Here is a 20314-nt window from a genome sequence, read left to right as displayed (position 1 = left end):
ATGGAGCACTGTGCTGCACAGGTGAAAATTTTGGTTACAAATACACTGAAGTGCCTACCTTAAATCCAACTGCTTCCTGTTGGGTAAGATGGTAACAAAGCTAGTACCAGAATTATACAAAGAATAACACGTTTAGTCCTACCATTGTTTTATCTAGTGGTAAACACTCCTTTTACCTGGCCTGTAATTTTAACACAGTATGTTCCTAGTTGTGCTTTTTCTAGTTGTGCTAAAATAGAGAGTGTTTTGATGCTTTTGTGGAGAAAAGACTCCAAAATCTGGAGTTGGCTGCTCCAGCAGTGCAGTGGAGCAGTGGAGAGGAGAGGGATGCTTCAAAAGAACTGCCTGATATTAAGGGACAATATTTTGTTGGCAACAAAATTCCAGCATGACCTAAAGATCTGTAGAGTACATGAAATATCTGTCAGGTGAGTGGACCAGGGAGAAAACCGCAAAAGACATGCAAGGAGCTTTGCCGTATCTATAGAGGCCGTGCAAGGCCAGCACTACGTGCAGATTCATGCTGCTCTTACAGCGGGACTACAAACAAATTTTGCTTTTTCTTATAAAACCTGTCAGCAGGTTAGAAATGTACCTCCCAGCAGAAAAATCTGCCTGATTTTGAGGCATTAAAAGAACAGTTGGCATGTGTCTGCTCTGTTCACTTTAAGTACATCCCTGTTAATCAGCAGAAAGAAGAACCCCTGCCAATCCCACTGCAATTATCTGTTCCAGGCTAGTAATGTGCTCCATGACACAAAAGTCAGGAGCAGCAGCCCTGTTTTTTTCCAGCTCTTTGGCTGAAGCCTTTGTAAGGTGAAGGTGAAAGTGTGAGTGGCAAAGAGCACTTACAGAGTAGAAGTTGAGGGACAGTTGACTTTCAAATGAGCCGGAGCTCCCATTCTTGACATGGACAGTGGCCACCCTGGGGACAGGACAAAACTCCAGATGAGTGAGGCATGATGATAAGGACAGGGTGAGACACACTCCCAGAAGAGGACGTACCTTTGGTCAAAGGCAGCCTGGTTCACCAGGTAGTTGGCATTGTATGTGCAGGTGAATGAGTAATTCACAGGCTGGCTCTTCACAATCACTGAGGAGTCATTGGAGACGATGGAGTTATAGAAGTGATACATGGGATTCTTGAACTGTGGGTGGTGAGACAGAGAAATGTGGGCAGTACTGAGCCTTTGAGGCATCAGGAAAGTACTTTGAAACATGAAGACTCTATCTGGTGTCAAAACAGCCTCCCCAAGGAAACACAGTTTGGTAGCTCTTCATATGCTGTGCTGCCTATTCATATGCTTTACTAAATATAAGTAAATAAAGTTCTGTGTAATACAGGTGCAAGTGAAAAGCAAACTAGTATCACTAAGCCTGTGAGTATTTTGCCTGCAACTGCAAAGCACAGCTGTCTGAGTCCTTCATTTCCTTGATACTGCAGTTTGCCTCCTTCTTCCGTCGGTACTTAAAGCTTGCTCCAAGCTGAAGAAGACAGGACTCTCTCAAGTGAGTCCAGCCATTTCCCGAGTCAGAAATTCTGACCTTCATAGTCTTACCTCTGACTGTGTCCCACAGTATGATTTGTTTTTAGGTGACAGGTCTGGGATTGTGAATTGGTAATATCCTGAATCGTGGATCCCATTGTAGCAAATACCTCCAAGTGCCAGCTGATTAACCTCCCATCCATAAGGACACTCTGGAATTCTGGTAATGATGGTTTTAGGATAGCAGTATACCAGAATTACATCTGAAAGGAAAATGATAACCTAGAGTTATTCAGTGGTAATTTCCTTTCAAGGAGGTGGGGCTGCCCACTTACTTTCCCTTGGGCTCAACCTTCTGTGAACAAGGGTGTATACTGGAAGGTCCCCTAATGAGAGCAGCTTTTGCTACACAAAACTGACCTCTAGGTTGTTAAATTCTGTCCTCTTTGGAAGAGTTTGGCCTTTGCCTTCTAATCAATGCAGAACTTTGTGTAAATTTTTTATCTTTCTGGAATAGCTGATTGAAAAGCAGAGACACTGCTGAGAAACCCGAAGTAAAAAAGGACTGCACTGAAATATATCTCATTAACTTATGCTGCAAAGCTGGCTTCTGTAACACCACTGACTCTGTAAAGATAATATTGGTGAGGTTGTTTGGTAGGCTTTGTAGGTCTGCACTGTATTGTACTGGTGTATAGATCTTGGCCACGAAAGATATCCTGCCCTTTCTCTTCTTGGACTGGCACTGTAATGCCAGCACAAGTTGAATTTTTCCAATTGTCAAGTCAAAAGCCAAGATCTAAAAATGAACTAAAGAACCTAGGCCTGCTAACAACAATAGGAAATGACCCAAACTCCCATCCCTGTTAATAGCAGTGCTGTGTGTTTCCAAGCATGGTGATTGCTAATACAGCCATGAATGTTGAACATCTTAACATGCAGACCAATTCCTTCATGATAGCAGAATTGGATATTTTTCACAGGCAGAGCTAATTTGAATGTCTGACGGAAATTTACAGGGCAAATATTAACTAACCATTAGCGACCTGAAAATTGAGAGAAACTTCCAATTACGACAGTGAGGAAAAAAAGGCACCCTGCCTGGAATTATTCAATTATTCCTTTTAAAGCCCTTGCCACTCTCATTTTTAATGCTAAAAGCCTCATTTTGCAGCCTTTCCATGTCTGCTAGGGAATACTCAGGGAAAGTCAACTATAGACCTCAACAACTCACTTTTTTCTGGTTAACAAACCTTCAGCACACGCAGGCTGATTTTGCTTGTGTTAATGCTCAGATTTATAACTGGCAACTTTACAGCTATGAAAATTCCTGCAGTTCAGAGAAACTGCTTGTGCAAATAAAGGTACTGAAATAAATGGCTAGAGGGCCAAATACTTTAGATATACCATGAAATGACTGACAGTAATCTGACAGCAGTCACACACTAAAAAGCAAACACTAAATCGAGGCGTATTCCAACACATTTCTAGAGCACATTTTGTAATTCTAGTGAAATCTACATTACAGGTCTGTCTGGTACCAGATCACTTCAGTTTCTAGGCAGTAATCAGTGTGCAATTAGAGCCTTATCTTCAACGATTTTTTGTATTTTTCTTGCTTTAATGTAACAGTGGGGTTCAGGAGTTCAGCCCAGCACATTCTATCACCACCGGCCATCTGATTGTAGTCTGTGGGACTAAAGCCCAGCTTGGACAGCAAAGATCTGCTGCATCTGGCCTGTACTATTACACAAAATTTCCAATTGTTTTTGTTTTCTTTGCCATTTTATGCATTTGTGATTAACTTTCTTACACTATGGTTATTGCACAGAGTTAAGTATATGCCTAATTCTTTGTGAGGTTAGGACTTGAATGGTACATTCTTTACTGTGCTAGCTCAAAGCAGATGAATAAAAGAAATTTAAGGATTAGCTCTACAGAATCCACAGTTTAACTTTCTGAAGGAAAACCTTTTGGTTTTGAATGAGAAAAGCCTTTGGCAGCTTAATTACAAGAGAAGACCTTAGGAGACTTACTTTACCTGCTTTATTTGGGCTACAAGGCCCCGCAAGAGCTCGAGGCAAGATGACCAGCAGATAAATAGCAAGAGTCACCATTTCTTGCAATGATCTGAGGACACAGAAAATAAAAGCTGAAAATGTCTTTAAAAGTCAAAATAAAAACAATGCTTTGTCTGCAGTCCTGAACTTGTAGCTACTGTTAAAATTGTCCTTTTTGCAGAGTAAAAAAAATAACATTACTGATATTCTGTCACCCAATGTAATTGCAACTACAGGGTAAATATTTCCAAGACCATTACTATAAGTGAGTCACTACTGTGACAATTTTACTATTTTGGTTTAGTGGTGGCTTTCAATTATTCTAGTTTGATTTCTTGCAAAGAGTCTAAACCTAAAGTGTTAATATAACCAAATGAAACTGAAACAGTGGGACTTGAAAAAAAGAGGGAATAGAAATTACTAGAAGAAATATGATGCAAGAACATATATAATGTGCTTAAAATTTAGTGCTGAAACTATTCTCTGTGGTGATGGCTATTCTGACGTACATAATCCAAACTTCATGTAGCTCAGTTGTGGTAAGTTATGCATTTTCTCCTTTGCTGCTAAATGTCGAATTTTTAGGAAAACATCCATAGCAGCAATTTACAGTTACATTTCAGGCCTCAAAGCTGCAAGCTGTTTCCCACAGGGGAGAAACATGTACAGCCTGTGGGACTGGGACTGGAGTTCCCATACTTTTCCTTTGCAGACACTCGTCAGTATCAGCCCTCATACATATATCACTAAGCAGACTAAGTCAGAAGTAAGAAATACCATTTAAGTAAAGAAAAAAAATCATTCCAATTCAGTAGTTCTAACAAAACCAATCAATTTCAACATTTTCACTCAGCCTCTATTTAAAAATATATATTTATAAAAGGGTCATAAAGTACATATCAGTGACAATTTCTTCTAATTATAATCCTATGCATTCTACAAGAAATTAATGGTTATACCTACGAGACAGGAAGGAGCTAATTATTTCAGATTTTCATGCCAGTCTTATTCCAAAAGCAGCGCTGTAAGCTCTTCCCAAGATGTCCTCTTTCAAATGAACCCAGCTGGTGTTATCTTCGCTTTATATAAGCAATCTTGTAAAAGGAGCCCATCTCTGGTTAAATCTCAAGCCGCCAGTATTGTCCAGTGTGAGAGGAAAAAAAAAGAGTTATAGAAAAGCAGTTCTCTTCCCCTAGATGGGACTGTATTGCTGCTATTTGATTTTTAAACAATCTTTCCACAGTGGTTTTTTACAGATCTTGAAAACAAGTGAACAGAAACCTGCTGAAGGTACAAAATTTTTTGGTTTATGAGTTTATTAGGAAAATGTAGAATTTCTGCAGAGGTGAAGCTACAACTGCCTTCCAGGATTCAGTGAAAATGTATTTATAGGAATTAGATGTTTCTCTTAAATGGCTTATTGACAATGTCAAGCTTTTGTGCTATACAAGTGGACAAAAGTATGGCAACAGATCATATACCACCTTTGGAGTTGTTTGGTTTTTTGGTCTTTTTTTTTTTTACTATTTTTTTCTAAAAGCTCACAGGCACGTAATCTGAGTTTAGGTAGGCTTTTCCATAAGCCTAAGCTTTATACTCCATAATTATAGTACATAATGCTACATGCATGTAAGACTGTGTAATATACATTAAATATTAAGCTATAGATTGTATAAAATTTACCATTTCACAGAAAACTGAAAGAAATTTGCTCTTTGTATGACCATCAGTCATGAAGTTGCCTATGACAGTCTTAGCCAGCTGGTACGATTTTCTGGTGACCCATTACATCCTGTTAGTGTCAGGTTTTCATGAAAGGCCCAGAAAAAGGATCGAGTACACTACTGCTATTTTATATATCTGCATTAAAAACGTGGGCTTTAAACAGTCTTGCCTTGTAAAGTGGCCCAGTCTCAACTTTGGGCACTGTGTACCTACCCAGTTCTGTGTGCTGTTGAGCACTTATGTTCTGATACCTCTCTTGAGACACAAAACACAGAGGATGTCCCTGACCTTGCCTGTGGGACCCAGCCCTGTGGAGCTCCTCACAGATGGTTTGGTATCTTCCCTTGTGCAGAGCCTTGTTCTGCCCCATCCATGGCAGGACTTTGGTGTGAATCTGCCTTCTCTCAAGAGGTTTTTGGCATATAGGGTGGCACAGTAATAAAGCTGTACCAGTTGTCTGGAGTTTTTGAAGGAGGAGAGAGTGGAATGGAAGGGCACAGTGGCCCTGACCTTAGCCTGAAATGCTCAAGGAGTTTCTAGCTGTCCTATGGGTGAGATTTATGGGAGCACCTTGAGGACAGCATTCACTTCAAGAAATGTCTCAAGCCAGAAGACCTGAGCAAAGCTGGGCCATGAGTGCACCCTGCACTGTGAGGGCTCTGTGCAGGTGAATCTGCAATGACAGGAAGAATTAAGTAATCAGGGTGACTTCTTCTGGCAAACTGATCCAAAGCCCTAAACAAAGGTTGAAAAGCCTATACACGTCTGTGCTTAATTTCAAATATTGAGTCTGAATGTAGATTCAAGCTTTGTAAGGAGTTGCTCTCACTGTTCTTGTGAGCCAAGTCCTGCAAGCCATCACATTCTGATTTAAATGAGAGTACTTAAAGATGGACACATGGATAAAATCCTCTGGCCAGGGTTTGTTATTTTAATTGAATTAACGAATAATCCACTGAACAAGAACCAAAGCTCATAAATAATTTGGTCTCTCTAACTAGAGATTATCCTCATCAGAAATCCTAAATCAAGGAAGATTTAACTCCAGATGCCTGTTTTATAGCCTCAAGCCAAATCCTGCAGGGATTCAGGCCTAATTTTGATTTCCTAAGGCTAAGTCTGAGTGTTTTTTTATCTTTCTGTGTGTGAGTGTGTATCTGTTCTGGAACCAGAAACCAGCGTTTCTGGTGAGCCATTACGATCGACCTTGTTATCAAGAATATATAGCCCAGAAACAAGAGGAGGTTTGAAGGAGGAAGCTTGTGACTTTGGGCACAAGAAAGGACTCATGGCCATATACAAGCTGATTCTTCAAGCTCAAAGGATCAGATTCAGTCCTGGAGTTGGACTTGGCCTATCAGGCCTGCCCACACAGGGCTGATTTGGAGCATAAGATATTTGGCTAACTTTGATTAGGCATAGTGTAAATGCCTTGCTAAAAATTATGTAAGTGGTCAACCTCACCATGAGATTAACAAAGCTCTTGAAACACAGATTAGCTTTTTACTGATGATTTTTAGCAAACACTGTAATTAAGTTATTATTGGTATAATGCTACAGGTTTCAGTGGAATTACTCCAAAATGGATTTAATCTCATAATTTGTAAGAGAAAATAAATCTCTCACTATCTTCTCACAGAAACCTTATCTCCATGTACATAATACTCCTTTTAGGCAAAAGGTAGAAAACAGACTGAAAACCATGAAACAAATTTGGCAGCAGTGCCAGCTGGTGTACAGTACTTGCATTTGCATAAGAAACAAGCACAAAATATACCTAAGCCAACCAGCATTTGATACCTGCACTGATCAGAGGTGAAGGCTTGGGGAAGGGTTAGGTTTCTCTCAGTAAGTGCACACACAGAAAAAGGAAAGCCATTAACTTGCAAAGCAGACCACTGAGGATTGTTGCAGCTCCCTGACTCTTTCCAAGCCCATTGAATCATCTCAGCAATCTAAGTATTTGTAAAGATTTTAACCAAGAGCAAATGAAGGCCTTATTGTGGATTTCACCTACAAGGGCAGCTTGTGTCTCCAGCCTTGTTCCTCACATTGTGATGGAAAGCTGAGTATCAACTGTCTGGCTCTTACATGAAGCAAATGAGATTCTGCTGTTTGAACTTGCAAGGGATATTGCAACATCCAATTTTCACTGGTTTTGGACAAAACAATAAACCTGAAGAGTCCCTTAGCTATGTGGAAGGACTTTATGGGACAATGAGGATCGATGGAGACAGGTAGCTGATTCCAGGGGAAGGCAGATCTGCTGACACACATCTAGAGGTTGCAATGTATAAATGATGGTGTTTCCACACACCAAAACCTGGCATACTCAGTTTTGTCTGAGATAAGGGGTGTATTTATCCCCCAGTCACAGAGACATCCATGCATTTGTACTTGGCCTGACCCGAGTGAATGGCTCCTCTTGGAAGTGCAGCACTGGGTTAGTACAATCAAATTTTCCTGAAACCTAATTGAGCTGTGCTGTGTAGACTTATTCCCTCAAGTCATAAATACCTTATGGATTTAGGATTGTATTGCCTTTTACAGTGTAAATGCCTTTCCAGTAGTTTATTACTCATGGCACGTGGTTGGTCACTCACTTCAGCACATGACTGAGTCACCATCCCTGGAGGCACGTGTAGATGTGGCCCTAAGGGACATGGTTAGCAGTGGACTTGGCAGTTAGGATAGTTGGACTTGAATATCTTAAATGTTTTTCCAACCTAAATGATTCTATGATTCCATTCTGTGAATGTTTTAGCCTTGTGAGCAGATTATAGAACAATGCATGTATGCACAGAGAACCTGGGAGCCACAGATATCCTGCACCCTATGTCCCCTGATGTTCTTCAGTAACTCCACAAGACCTATCAGAAGAAGGGGAAACCAGAGGAAGTTGTCTTTGTGGAAGAGTCACATAAAAATCAGAGATGGATGTTCGGGCCACCAGAAGAGACAGTCTTCTGCTCTTGACTTCCTCATGCATTAGCAGTCTGTCTGTGTAACTATGCAACGCTGAATCATAGATTTTCAGCAATCACCTGCAGCCACGGGCTTGGTGAGACAGTGCTGCTGTTGGTACATGCACTCCTGGGGTGTGGGTGAGGACAGTCTCTCAGGTGAAGAAGCATTCCCTTGACACTTCTGCTGTTCCAGACAGATATTTACAACAGCAAATCTTGCTGAACATGAAATTGTGGCTGACGTAAATAATCATATTTCATGTTCATTTGAATGCCTGATCCTACTGCTGTTTAGCTTTGCCAGCATATTTAATGTTCTTTGGATGCTTCTCCAGCAAAGTCCTGCCTGTTTTGCAGTTTGCTTCTGCTGGAACAGAACATCAGTTTCCAGCTGAGTTTCCATGAAGCCTTTGTGTGGGTAAGTGCTTTATTTGGTGTAATTTTTTATGGGATGTCTTGGAGCTAGCTAGTTCTGAAGGATAAGGATTTGGAGCTTGATTTAATAAAGACATGGTGCTTGATTTAATGAATACATGAGACATGTAAAACAGGTCATGCAAGACCAGAACTGATGACTTACACTGGTCATGTGACACCTCACTCATCCTTGGACTGCCTCTAGTTGGAGACGCCTAAACTTACCATGTACTTAATTAATTTGTCTAAACAAAGCATGTATTGCATTAACAGGTGCCAAGATGGTTAAGATACCTGCACAAATACCTGTAACTTTACAGATGAGTAAACTCTTTTTACTCTTAACTTTGCCCAAGATATCCTGTGACACAGGACCTCTAGGACACTCGTGCACTTTTGGAGTGGGAACTGGAAGTCAGGCAGGGTAGTCAAGGATGTCTTAAATGACACTGGGTGTCTGTGTGTGGGCATCTGAGTAGAGACCAGCCAGACACGCTGCTCTGGTTGGCTTGACATTCCTTTTTGCTTGCCTTGGGAGCACAAGCAGCCCTGCACACTCGGCAGCATACATGCCTGAGCCTGCTCCAGTCTGCACCAGCAGCCTCCAATTACTCACTGAGTGCCCAAGGACAGCTTCCAGGTAGAAGCTGGAGCACTTCTGGGGAAAGATAGCTTTGATCTCTACAAGCCGGAATTGCATCTGGGTCTCCTGGAATCCTGAGTAAAGGCTCTGACCACCAGGCCTGTCTCCTCCAGCTGTTCTTTGAAGAGGGTGTGTCTGTGGCTGCTGGGCTCCAGTGTGTCCAGAGCTGCTGTCCCTGGTATGTGCCAGAGCAAAACTGCAGGGATTTTCTGTTGAGAACACAGGGATTAAGTATTTTATAATTGGATGATATTGCTGGGGGCATTCTGTAATTGCTGGGCATTCTGTAATCACCTGAATGTGGCCTAAATGTCTTCTGAGGTGCTTAAGTGCTTTTTTGGATCTCAACCATGCCATCCTGTATAACACCTTGTAAACCTTTTAGTTCTTGTTATCTCAACAACAGGTCTTGATCTCTTGGCAGTGTGGGGTGAGGATCTCAACTCAGTGTGGGGGAGGTTTTTAAGAGGAAGATGAGAAACAAGGAAGAATGGAGTCTTTGTGTCATTCATTAGTTTAATCTTCTCAGGTTGGCAGCTGGCTCTGACACAGTGACCATTGCTCCTTTTGCTGCAGTAATGCTCTCTTTTCTGGGCTTTATCCCACTGATGCTGGGAAGGTTGCTGAAATATGATGTTTCTCAGCTTGGGTGGGGTATGTGACCACAACTTTAAAAGAGTCTGCCACTGCTGTCTGATCTTCTGCCTTATTCCTGGCCATGTGTGTTGGCCATAAATAATGCTGCTCACCCAGCCTGCATGCTTTGCTACTGAAAACCTGACAAAAACAGGACTGCGGTGCAGTGAAACACAAAAAGTATACTAAAGGCAAATTTATCCTCTGGGGTCCCTCAGTGACAATTCCATTGACTGCTGAGAAACTGACCCTAAATGTATGCTGCTTATTTTAAAAATATGGTTAAGTAAGAAAAAAATAAAGCTAAGACAAATGAAGGGGCAAACCCAAACCCCAAATGAAGGGGATAAAGAAATTTCAGAAGCAGGAGGAACGCTAAATTACAGTAAAGGACTTGATTGCCACGTAGCTTGGAAGTTCCTCACAGTAAAGGACTTGATTGCCACGTAGCTTGGAAGTTCCTCACATTCCCAAGGTGGGAAACCTCTCCTCAGATTTGCAATCTGTATTGCCCTGGGAGCCTGGAGTGCTCCTGCACCCTCTTTAATACCTCTTACCTTACCTGAGCCACAGAGCCCTTCTCCAGCTTCCTTTTTTCCCCATGGTCTGAGCCACCTGAATTATAAACCTGCTTTGTGGGACCCCGATAGGAATGCACACATGAAGGACTGGTAAAAATTGAGTTCTTAAAATGCTCAATAATTCCTGTCCTTTGAAGAGTTAAGATCCATTTGTTTTCCCTATGAAATAAACTTTCAGTATCTGTAGTGCTGCCATCTCAAACCAAACACAAACCTTTGCACTTCTATCAGTGGCAGCTGCTGATTAAAATCACAGTTTTGGTTTCCCAAGCTACATAATCCTGCTAGTTCATTCTTAGACCTACTTTTCTTAGCACACTGTATCCATTATACCAGTGTTGTCCTCATTTTTGAAAGTTTGTGATTTTTGGCAGTCTGATAACATCATCCTTGGAGACAGTCTCTTTTGCTGTGAAAGGGATCTGTTTGTTATAGAGAGTTATGTGGCTCTGAGAGCTACACGTATCAAACTTAGCTGCATTAATTAGCTGGTGCTGTGCTTGTAAGCTGATCATAAAAATGCTTATTACAATCTTAGTACCATTGTCTCTGTCTTGCACATAATGGAACTGAGCTACAGAAAGGCAAAGCCCAGTGTAGGGCTCTTGAGCTGCCCAGCCTGCTCTTACTTCTCCTGTGCCATTGAAAGAGTAAGCAGCTTGAAGCAGAAGGTGTCCAAGCAAACTCTGGATGGGTTTGTCTGTCACTGAGAAAAGCTTTCTGGGAAGCTGTGGGAACGATTGCCTGGAGGGCCAGGCCATCTTTTCTGGAACAGAGGACTCCCATTTATCTCAGAGGCTCTTTTGCCACCTAAAGTTGTAAACTCCCCCTGTTTGTCAGTTTACCATTCCTACTGGCCTTTATGGCTTATTGACAATGGTTTGGTGACTCACAGTCCATTACCAAGTGAGTGTCTCAGTGGATTTGCCTCTTCTGATGCCATAAACAAAGCTTTTCTTCCCACTTTGTCAAAACACATTCTTTAGCATTCAGCCTCCATAAAGGTCACTTTCTGAGACTTCCCACAGATAACAGACAAAATTTCAGATCAGTTAAATTGTATTGTTTTCTTCAAATTGCACCAACACACTATTGATGACATCCACTGGGATGGTTCTTTCCGCTCACCATGTTTCATAGCAGCAGGGAGATGTTACAGCTTCATGCAGTGGAATGGAGCAGAGCAATTGATCTAAAGGTTTCAGGCACTCAGTTGGGTATTCATAAACTTGTTGCATTATGACTCAACCAATACCAAATAAAACCCAGATCTTACTTTTTTAATTGGCTGGAGATAGTATTTCTTGGAGAATTCACTTAAACACCAAATGCAAGAGGTGGCTGTGGTACTGCCCCTGTACAGCTCTTCAGAGATTTTCATGGGCTCCCTCAGATACTCAGGTGTGAGAAAGCTGACATCTTTATGTTTTCTTCTGCTGAGCTGTAGCTGGTGTTGCATTGATCACTCAAAATCAATTCAACCATCCTGGGCAAAAGTACTATTTTCTAGCTTTTAAAATGACAGTTTATCTCTTCTGGTGTGGCAGTAATGGAATTGGAGGAAATACGCAGCCTGCAGCAAACCATCCTTTCAATCTAATCTGGCTGAACAGAGCACTGGAGTCATCTGAAAAATGTTTGCAATTATCATATACCAATGGCATTCATGCAGTATTTCCTACAAGCTATTCCAGAAAGTATGACACTGCAGTTCCCTTTTATGAAAATCCCTCGGGAGTACAACAATCTGATTACCTTCCAAGGGATTCATAGAGTTGTTCTCCTCACCCACTATATAGTCACCCACTATAGCTCCAAGTACTCAATCCTCCAGGACAGACTGTGCTCAAGACTCCAGATTGATTATGCTGTTAATAATGCAGGAAGCTCTGCTGCTGTTTGTTTATTCTGAGATTAGCTAAAATTAGAAGCTGACCGTATGTTCCTGAATTAATTTAAAGACAAAAATTCAAGTTGCTGATTCTGATGATTTCTTTTCTGGAAATATGATCTTGAAAGCTAAACATGGTCTTGAAAGCTGAAGCTCCTTGAGCAGTGAGTCAGTTAAGTGATTTTGAAATGAAAGGTGTCTGGGCCAATTGATATATAGGAGCAATAAACCCTGAGCAATCTCCAAGGTAATGCCTTAACATGCTATACCGGACATCTACAGATATGTAAGGTTTTAAAAGATCAAGAAGATGTGAAATCCTTAAATGCTTGAAAACAGCTAGATAAATTCAGTAAATAGACAGACTTTGATCTGTTGACTACTTGGATATACCAAAAGCACATGAAGTTGAAGAGTTACTCTCTGCATCTCTGGATGTTCTTGATATCTTAAAAAAAAAAAGTAAAAAGAACAGGGAATACTGAATATTTTACAGCAATAGGTTGGGAAGATACATTACTGATGTTTCAGAAAGTGTGTAAGGATTAAAGTGCTGAATTTGAAACACTGGGAAAGGATCTGTTTTCACAGGCTTTTTCTTAATATAAAAGTTTTGGTTTTTCTCAGTGGGCTCCAAAACAAAATATAACCAAATCAACAGTCAGTTCTGAAAATGTAAGCTGATTTGAGAGTATTCTGATACATCTTCCTGGAAACCCTTTGGAAAAAAAAAAAGTAGCTGGAATGCCCAAACTCTACTTCTAATTCTGGGGATGGGTATGGCATTATTTTGGCATAAGTGAAATCAGTGAATATGAATGTAGAGAAGATATGACAACAATGGTTTCTATGTTTGAAATACCTTTCATTTCAGGCTCTCTGAGACCTTTATAAAGATTTTAGTCCAGACACCAACCAGCCAGGAGATGGTGTTAGTGGTGTACTATAAACAGGCACACGTGGCACAGAAAGGCAAAGTGACTTATGAAATCTGATGAAGACATCTCACCCTCCTTTGAATGGTGCCCCATCTTTTGGACCCTTCCTTGGCCTGTTCTGATTATCTGCATTACCCATAATAATTTCTTTAGCGTTGCTGTTTCAATATGGCAAGCCAGCAACGATTTGAGGACATAATTTTCTTGCATCTTTGTCAATACATTCATTAACTAATAATGTAGATAATTTATTGTCAGGTAAGTAATAATAGATCGAAGCCTATGTCACTCAGGAATAGCAGATGTGAGTGAAATAAATTCAATCATCCAGACTTTTTTAACTTCTCTTCCAAGCCTTAATCTTGTGGCTAGTAACAAGTAGTTTGCAAACATGTTACTCTCTAGGACAACAAATGCAGTATGTTCCCTTCCTTCTGTACCTCCTGTCAGGAGCCAACTCAGATGAGATCCCCAGCTGCAGGATGACCTCAAGCCTTTCAGGCAGCCTTGAAAATTCCTGTACCAGCTCATTTCTCCACTTCCTAGTCTTCATTTTCCTCATGTAGTTGCAACCCTTATGGTCTGTCCAATATGCCACTAAACCCACAATGTCTGAAGGTGTTACTACATAATGCCACCTTCTGGTATTCTCACCTTCACACCTCCTTCCACATTTCCTGTCCCACCACCCTTCTGTTCAGTCACCCCTTCCACTGAGCTCAGGAAATATTGCTGCTCCATCAGTCTCCTTCATGTCATGACTTTGCCTGTGCTACTTAAATATGCTTGTGTGTGAAATTCTGGTTGTAAATCTTTCCTTCCAACAGTCCTTGGCTTTGTGCAGGTGTCCATGGTGGTTTCCTGCTTGCTTTTTCACCTCTGCTCCTCTCACCAGCAGTATGACATCAGCCAGATAAGGCTCTGCGGGCAGAGAGACAGGAGCTGGTGTTGGGCAGACAGTGGTGGTCAGCTAACATGATTCCCTGGCATCAGGCTGTTGCTGTGATATCAGGTTATACATGCATGGTTTTACACCTTTTAAAGCTCTTTTAATCAGGACTATCCAAAGAGAAGGAAATAAAGGCTCTTGTGCTTCCTGCGTTATTGCGCAGTCAAAGCCAGCCTGGACCCTTTCGTCTCAGTCTAACCAGGCTCTCTTGAAGTGAAGTGAGGAGGCCAGGTACAGCCTGGCCCCAGGAGCTCAAAGCACAAAGGGAGAAACTGTACCCTGCTATTTCATTTCTCTGCCTTCTTCAGGGAGGTTTCTGAAGCTCAGTGTGCAAGGGGAACCTGGCCCTGCCTTCCCTGATATGTGGACTGCCCTTGCACATAGGAGGGGCAGTTCCTCTGATTCTCTTATCTCTTATTTGCCTGTCCATGCCAAAGTTGGGGGCATCCTGACTAGTGGACAATGTAGCTCAGGTGCAGGGACAAGCCCTGATATTTGTATCTAAATGCTGTATACAGCCATCTTATCTACAATGGTTATTATCTTTTAGATGCAACATACTGGACAGAGTGTCCTGCACAGCTTGGGAAAAGAGCCATTTGGATTAAAGGCCACTAAGATCAATCATGTTGATGATTTATTTAAATGGTTGACTATTGTGATGGTAATAGCTTTTTCTGCTTGGCCAGTATGCTGTAGTTTTTTTGGGTTTTGTTTTTTTGTTTTTTTTAAGTTATATGGTATTCTCTGCAAAACTTCCTGTTTATGGGCAAATATCTTAAGTCTAGGGGGCTTGGAACCTAAATACCTTTTAAAAAAAATTGATCTAAGCGATTTAGATGCCTAACTCATATTTTTAAAATAAGTTAGGTAGGAATCTACATCTAGTTATTTTCAGCATCGCAAAACTGATGGGCTTTTCCCCACTATTATCAGCACTGGAAGCTTCTTCCTCGGTATTTGCCAAATAAATCTGTTGCATTTTGAGTTTCACTCAGAAAAGCTTTTCAAAAAATAACTCAAATGTTTCACCCAGTACCTTTTGCAATGAAGCTACTTTGTCTGCAGTGACACTACGTTACAAGAAGGCTGTTGAGCCCACCATGTATCTTTCGGATTGGTCTTTTTCCTGCAAGCACAGGGAGCCTCCAGCATTGCTGAGGGCAGCTTAGAGTTATTGCCCTGAGAATATTGGCAGAGAGGGCCATTTGGAAAAGCAGTGCTCACTCTGAAGAGGATCTGTTGCCCTGAAGTTATTTAAAAATGAGAACTGGTAAGGAGATAATGCTCCATCCTGTCAGGAAAATATATCTTTAGGATAAATCCATATTTCCATAGAATTCATTATTTCAAATTTTCAACCAAATTCTACAGAGAATGAATGTGGAAATACTGCAGTGCTCTTCAGGACTGAAAGTCTGGTATTTGATCAGTTGGGCTTACAAATCTGGAAGCACTTCTTGTTTGGGAAAGTTTTCTCTGTCCCAGAATTCTCTGAAGCAGAAGTCTTTTCTCCCAAGAGTAATATAGACTGAAATTTTTACTTAGGAAAAACACACTTATTTAGTATGTTTCTTTTTAAAGATTGCTCTTCAAGAAATTGAAAATGCCTGAGTGTGTGTGTGAAACTGTGTTTGAATACAAAGGACAGTTAATACAGAATTAGAAATTTGTTTATGAGAAGGTAAAAAAGCAGGAAAATAGGCAAATGTGGTCAGGGTACACACATATATGGAATCCTAAGGAAAACAGCAGTAGAATGCAGGAAATATTTGAACAGTGGTTTGACCATACCTTTGCCTTAAGCTTGGTAAATATGTGACTACTCAAGGTAAGGATGCCAGAACAGGAACATTTTTAACAGGTCACTGACTGTTATTTTAAATGGACTCGTAGCTTCATGGCTCTCTTAGATACAATGTTAAGAAATTCCTTGTGTGGAATGACATCATGTTTTGTTGAAATATTTTATCATTTTTACCAGGATGAGAAATATTTTGATTGCAATTTAATTTAATTTAATTTAATTGCTACTAGTAGGATACCCTTCAGGATCTTACTATCCTCAGTCTTGCTGGAATTTCTGTTGCTGTAGTGATAATGTTTTCCAAACATTGTTTTGGAAAAAGAAATCCAGGGTTATCATTAATATATAATTATGATAATGAATTACAATAGCTTCAGTTTGCCTTCCTGTAACACTGTGTGCATACCTACAATAAGATAAGAGTCTTTAGGTAGCATTTACATTAATTATATTAATTACAGAGTTCTTAGGGTAGTATTACTACTTTATAGCCCTTGTACTGACTATTTTGATAGTCCATGAGCAAGGGCACTGCTTCCTCTAATTTTGGTGAATAAGGACTATCACAATTACCTGGGAAAATGATGGCTTTAGCTGGACTGTGAGTGCACCTTAGGCTGTGCAGCAGAGGATCCCATGTCCAATTATCCAAAATGACCAGTTTCAGGGCATGGCAGCCTTTATTTTCTTCTGCAGACATGATGAATGTGAAATATATTTCTGAGAAACTGGAAGAAATTCAAGAAATAAAAAATAATTTACAGATACTGGCCACAGACATTAAACTGCATAAGAGCCCAAGTAAGACTGTGCTTGTGCTTTGGAATTGTAACTTCTCTCATTTTGCTTTTTCACAGTTTATCTTTTAGTGCTCATACTTATTGAAAATGAGAGTGTTAACTGCATCCACTTAGACAGAAATTAAAGTGAGGAGTCCTCTTGTTTTTCTATTATATTGATAAGTTCTTTTCCTCACTGTGATGGAAGGTACACATCTACATGCAAAATACATTATCATTTTGGAAGATGGAATTAGTCCATTTTTTATTCACTTCCTTCTTATTGACAGTGTTAAAAAGATTGCAGGATTAGCACCAACATTACAGTTGATTGAATGGCCTTGGTGACACTTCAGTCCCAGTTAAAATAGATTTTGTTGCATGAAAGGCCAAGGAAAGGAAATTACAGAGCTTGGTTTAGTGAAGGATTTAAGAGTGATACATGTATGCTTGAAGAACTAGGGTGCCAAAGCAAGCTGGAGGATTCTGGAGTGGTCTGGTAGGCTCCAAGGCAGAACTGAATTCAACAGCTGTGTGCAGATCCTGGATAGCTCAAAAAGTACCATTTTTAAAATTGTACAAAAGAAGCGTGGTTTCCTTTAATCATTGTAGAAGGCTCTGAGGGGCAGAGGTGAAAGAGAAAGGGCCAGGCTGATCAGTCCAGGCACTAATTAGGGCCAAGGTCTCTTTTGGAAGTTAATGAGTTTCTAAATAGCTAACAAGCAGCTGATAGGGAGTGGAAGAATAGCCTCTGCATCCTGCTTTTAACTCTGCCCTAAAATGAGAGATACCTTTAGGAGATACACAGTGTTCTGTGGTCAAAAGTCTTCTATAGGAAATAGCTGCTTCTCAGGTGAAAATCTTTTTCTTACACAATGCAAGGGAAAATTTAAATATATTTTTACTCTCCTGAGATTTGGAATGATCTACATGAGTATTTCTTGAGCCTTACTGCAGTGCTCAGAATAGGACTTGAGTGATTTTAGCTGTTCTGGTCTCTCTGACCCTGCCTTTGGCTATGCTTCCGGAAGTGTCTGACATTAACTGCTCTTGTTTGCACTTCTCCCCCATCCTTGTGTGCCTGATAGCTTTTGCCATCTTCCTGACCTTGCTGGGTAAACATTGCACTAACACAGCTTTTGCATAGCATTCATTTGATTTTGAAAAACATTGAAAGGCAAAAAAAAAATGCAACCAGGTAAGTGAATGAGAAAAAAGAAGTAAGATGGGAGGCCAAGTGAGCACCAAGCAATGGGGGATCTGCTCTTAGGGTAGAGCAGGAAGGGGTGTACAGGCACTTCTTCAGTGTGTGCATGCCTGTGTGGATGCATTATCCTGAGCTGAGCCAGAGGTGCAGCCTGCTGTGTGCATGTTGAGCTGTGGGTGTGAAACACCCTTAGCTAAGCACCCACCTGCAGATACAGGAATCAGTCATGCACAGACAGTGGGGATCACTTCATCAATTTTTTCCCCCACAAGACTCTTTGCTACTCATGTCTTAATATGTATTTAATAACATGCATGAGTTAAGTAGAATATTCTTTTATGTGCTCTAAGATTCCCTTTTATGTTCACCACCTTACCACTTGGTGGATCTGCATCAGGAAAGACCAGTGTGTTTCTTTCCAGTTTGAAATACTTGTCATACCTGTGGTGGCTCTTTTCTGAGTCACAGCTTTTCTAATCACCATGGAAGTAACATTAATATAGCAACAAGTAATTAAAAACACCTGGAATCTATTTGGCTCACGCTACAATTGAGTATGATTCCACAGCTGTAATTAACTAGGCAGTGTTCGGAAGTGTGTTGCATCCACCCCCTGCCTCCCCTGTGCTAAATTTCTACTCCCTGTGTTGTTCTTACAAAGAATAATGAAAAGCAAGGCTCAGAAAAGACACATTTCTTGATTGAATGCCATGGAGGCCAGGAATCCTCCTGTGCTGTGCTGGAATGTCTTGTGCCGTTCTTGTCGAAACAACCCACGGTGGTAGCTTAAGTCTTATGATCTTAACACTGAGGGCATTCAGCCTTTCCAAAACAAATCTCCTGCTGCCTTCTTTTTTGAAAAAATTAATTCTCTCCCACCTGTAAAACAGGTAGCTGTTAATTCACCTAAAGGTTATAATCTGCTTTTATGTGATGACTGTTGTTTTTTCATAGATGTAATGGCCTAAAGATAGGACTTTACTTATTCCATGCTCATCCTTCTCTGGGAACTCCTTTTGGTTAAATATCTTTGGCTCAGGACTCTGGTTAGTGGACAATACACCTCACAGCCAACACCTATATAAACTGGTTGTCTGAACAGATATAGATGTCAGTATGGGCAGAATTTTATGAACTTCTATATCATTCTCTTTAAATTAGCATATGAAAGGGAATTGCCAATGAGTCGTGCTATTTGCAGATTAGTCCTATCCAGAACCTGGTGCCAAGGAAACTGATTTATTCTCTGTTATTACTTTGCTATTCATTGCATTGTGCAATACCTCAATTGCAAACATAAATACATTGTGTAGTCCATGGATAGGAATAAATCCTGTTATGTTCAAGTACGTACATGCTAGGTGCTAGCCCTGGCACAGGGAATCACGTGCATTGTGCAGTTTCTTTGGATTTTTCATATTCTGTAACTAGTCCTTTGATGCTTTTATTTTTTTAATTTGGCTGCTTCGTATTTGATCTAGTCCATGGATAGGAATAAATCCTGTTATGTTAAAGTAAATACATGCTAGGTGCTAGCCCTGGCACAGGGAATCACGTGCATTGTGCAGTTTCTTTGGATTTTTCATATTCTGTAACTAGTCCTTTGATGCTTTTATTTTTTTAATTTGGCTGCTTCGTATTTGATCCTAACTTTGAAGAAATGACTTGAACAAAGTATTTTGGACTTTGTTCTGAAACTCATGGTTCTCACTGAGGTCTCTTGGGTATTTTTGACCTCTGGGTGTCTTTGACAGTTGCAGAAACTTTTGGGAGGACATAATTTCCGCTTGACTTTCCCACCAAGATTCTTCAGCTAAGGTATGTTTGTTTGTTTGTGTTGCTTTTTTTATTGGTTAAATTTTGGAAGACAGAAAGGCTCTGTGGTATTATGTAGAACACACTCCTGCTTTTTACATCTCCTTGTGTTCAGACTGGAAGTACTTGGGGAACTCTGGGGTAATACAAAGCCCCTTTCCAGACCTGTGTGTCCGGTTCAGTAAGGAATGCTTTGTGCCATGGTTTCTGTAAAACAACTTTCTGATCCAATTGGAGACTGCTCATAATCCACTCCCACTGCTGGTTCCATCAGTCCTCGGTTGGTGCTGGTGGGATCAGTCATTTAGCAGCAGATTCTGCCAGCTGTGCCCTTGCACTGACAGTAATCTTTGGCTTCATGTTAACTTAAGGACAGTGAAGACATCATTCCATGCAACCCTTCTTTTCCCTAC

General features: G+C 40.7%; 1 protein-coding gene and 1 long non-coding RNA gene across 3 annotated transcripts in view; one reads left to right on the top strand and one right to left on the bottom strand.

Annotated features, from left to right (window-relative positions):
- Positions 1-3604, bottom strand: part of TECTB (tectorin beta) — an 8142-nt gene extending 4538 nt beyond the window's left edge. Inside the window, exons 1-4 of the mRNA XM_017735177.1 lie at positions 3529-3604; positions 1560-1750; positions 1006-1148; positions 853-925 (exon numbers count right to left, since the gene is read on the bottom strand). Of these exons, the coding sequence (XP_017590666.1) occupies positions 853-925; positions 1006-1148; positions 1560-1750; positions 3529-3604 (483 nt within the window). The remainder of the gene's footprint in view (positions 1-852; positions 926-1005; positions 1149-1559; positions 1751-3528) is intronic.
- Positions 3605-19616: 16012 nt separating this feature from the next.
- Positions 19617-20314, top strand: part of LOC108446949 — a 16599-nt gene continuing 15901 nt past the window's right edge. For both annotated transcript variants that reach the window (XR_001862289.1, XR_001862290.1), the window contains exon 1: positions 19617-19904. This is a non-coding gene — a long non-coding RNA (uncharacterized LOC108446949). The remainder of the gene's footprint in view (positions 19905-20314) is intronic.

Source organism: Corvus brachyrhynchos, unplaced genomic scaffold, assembly GCF_000691975.1.
Source record: "Corvus brachyrhynchos isolate BGI_N302 unplaced genomic scaffold, ASM69197v1 scaffold705, whole genome shotgun sequence".
Classification (NCBI taxonomy): domain Eukaryota; kingdom Metazoa; phylum Chordata; class Aves; order Passeriformes; family Corvidae; genus Corvus; species Corvus brachyrhynchos.
This window is presented reverse-complemented; position numbering and strand designations above follow the sequence as displayed.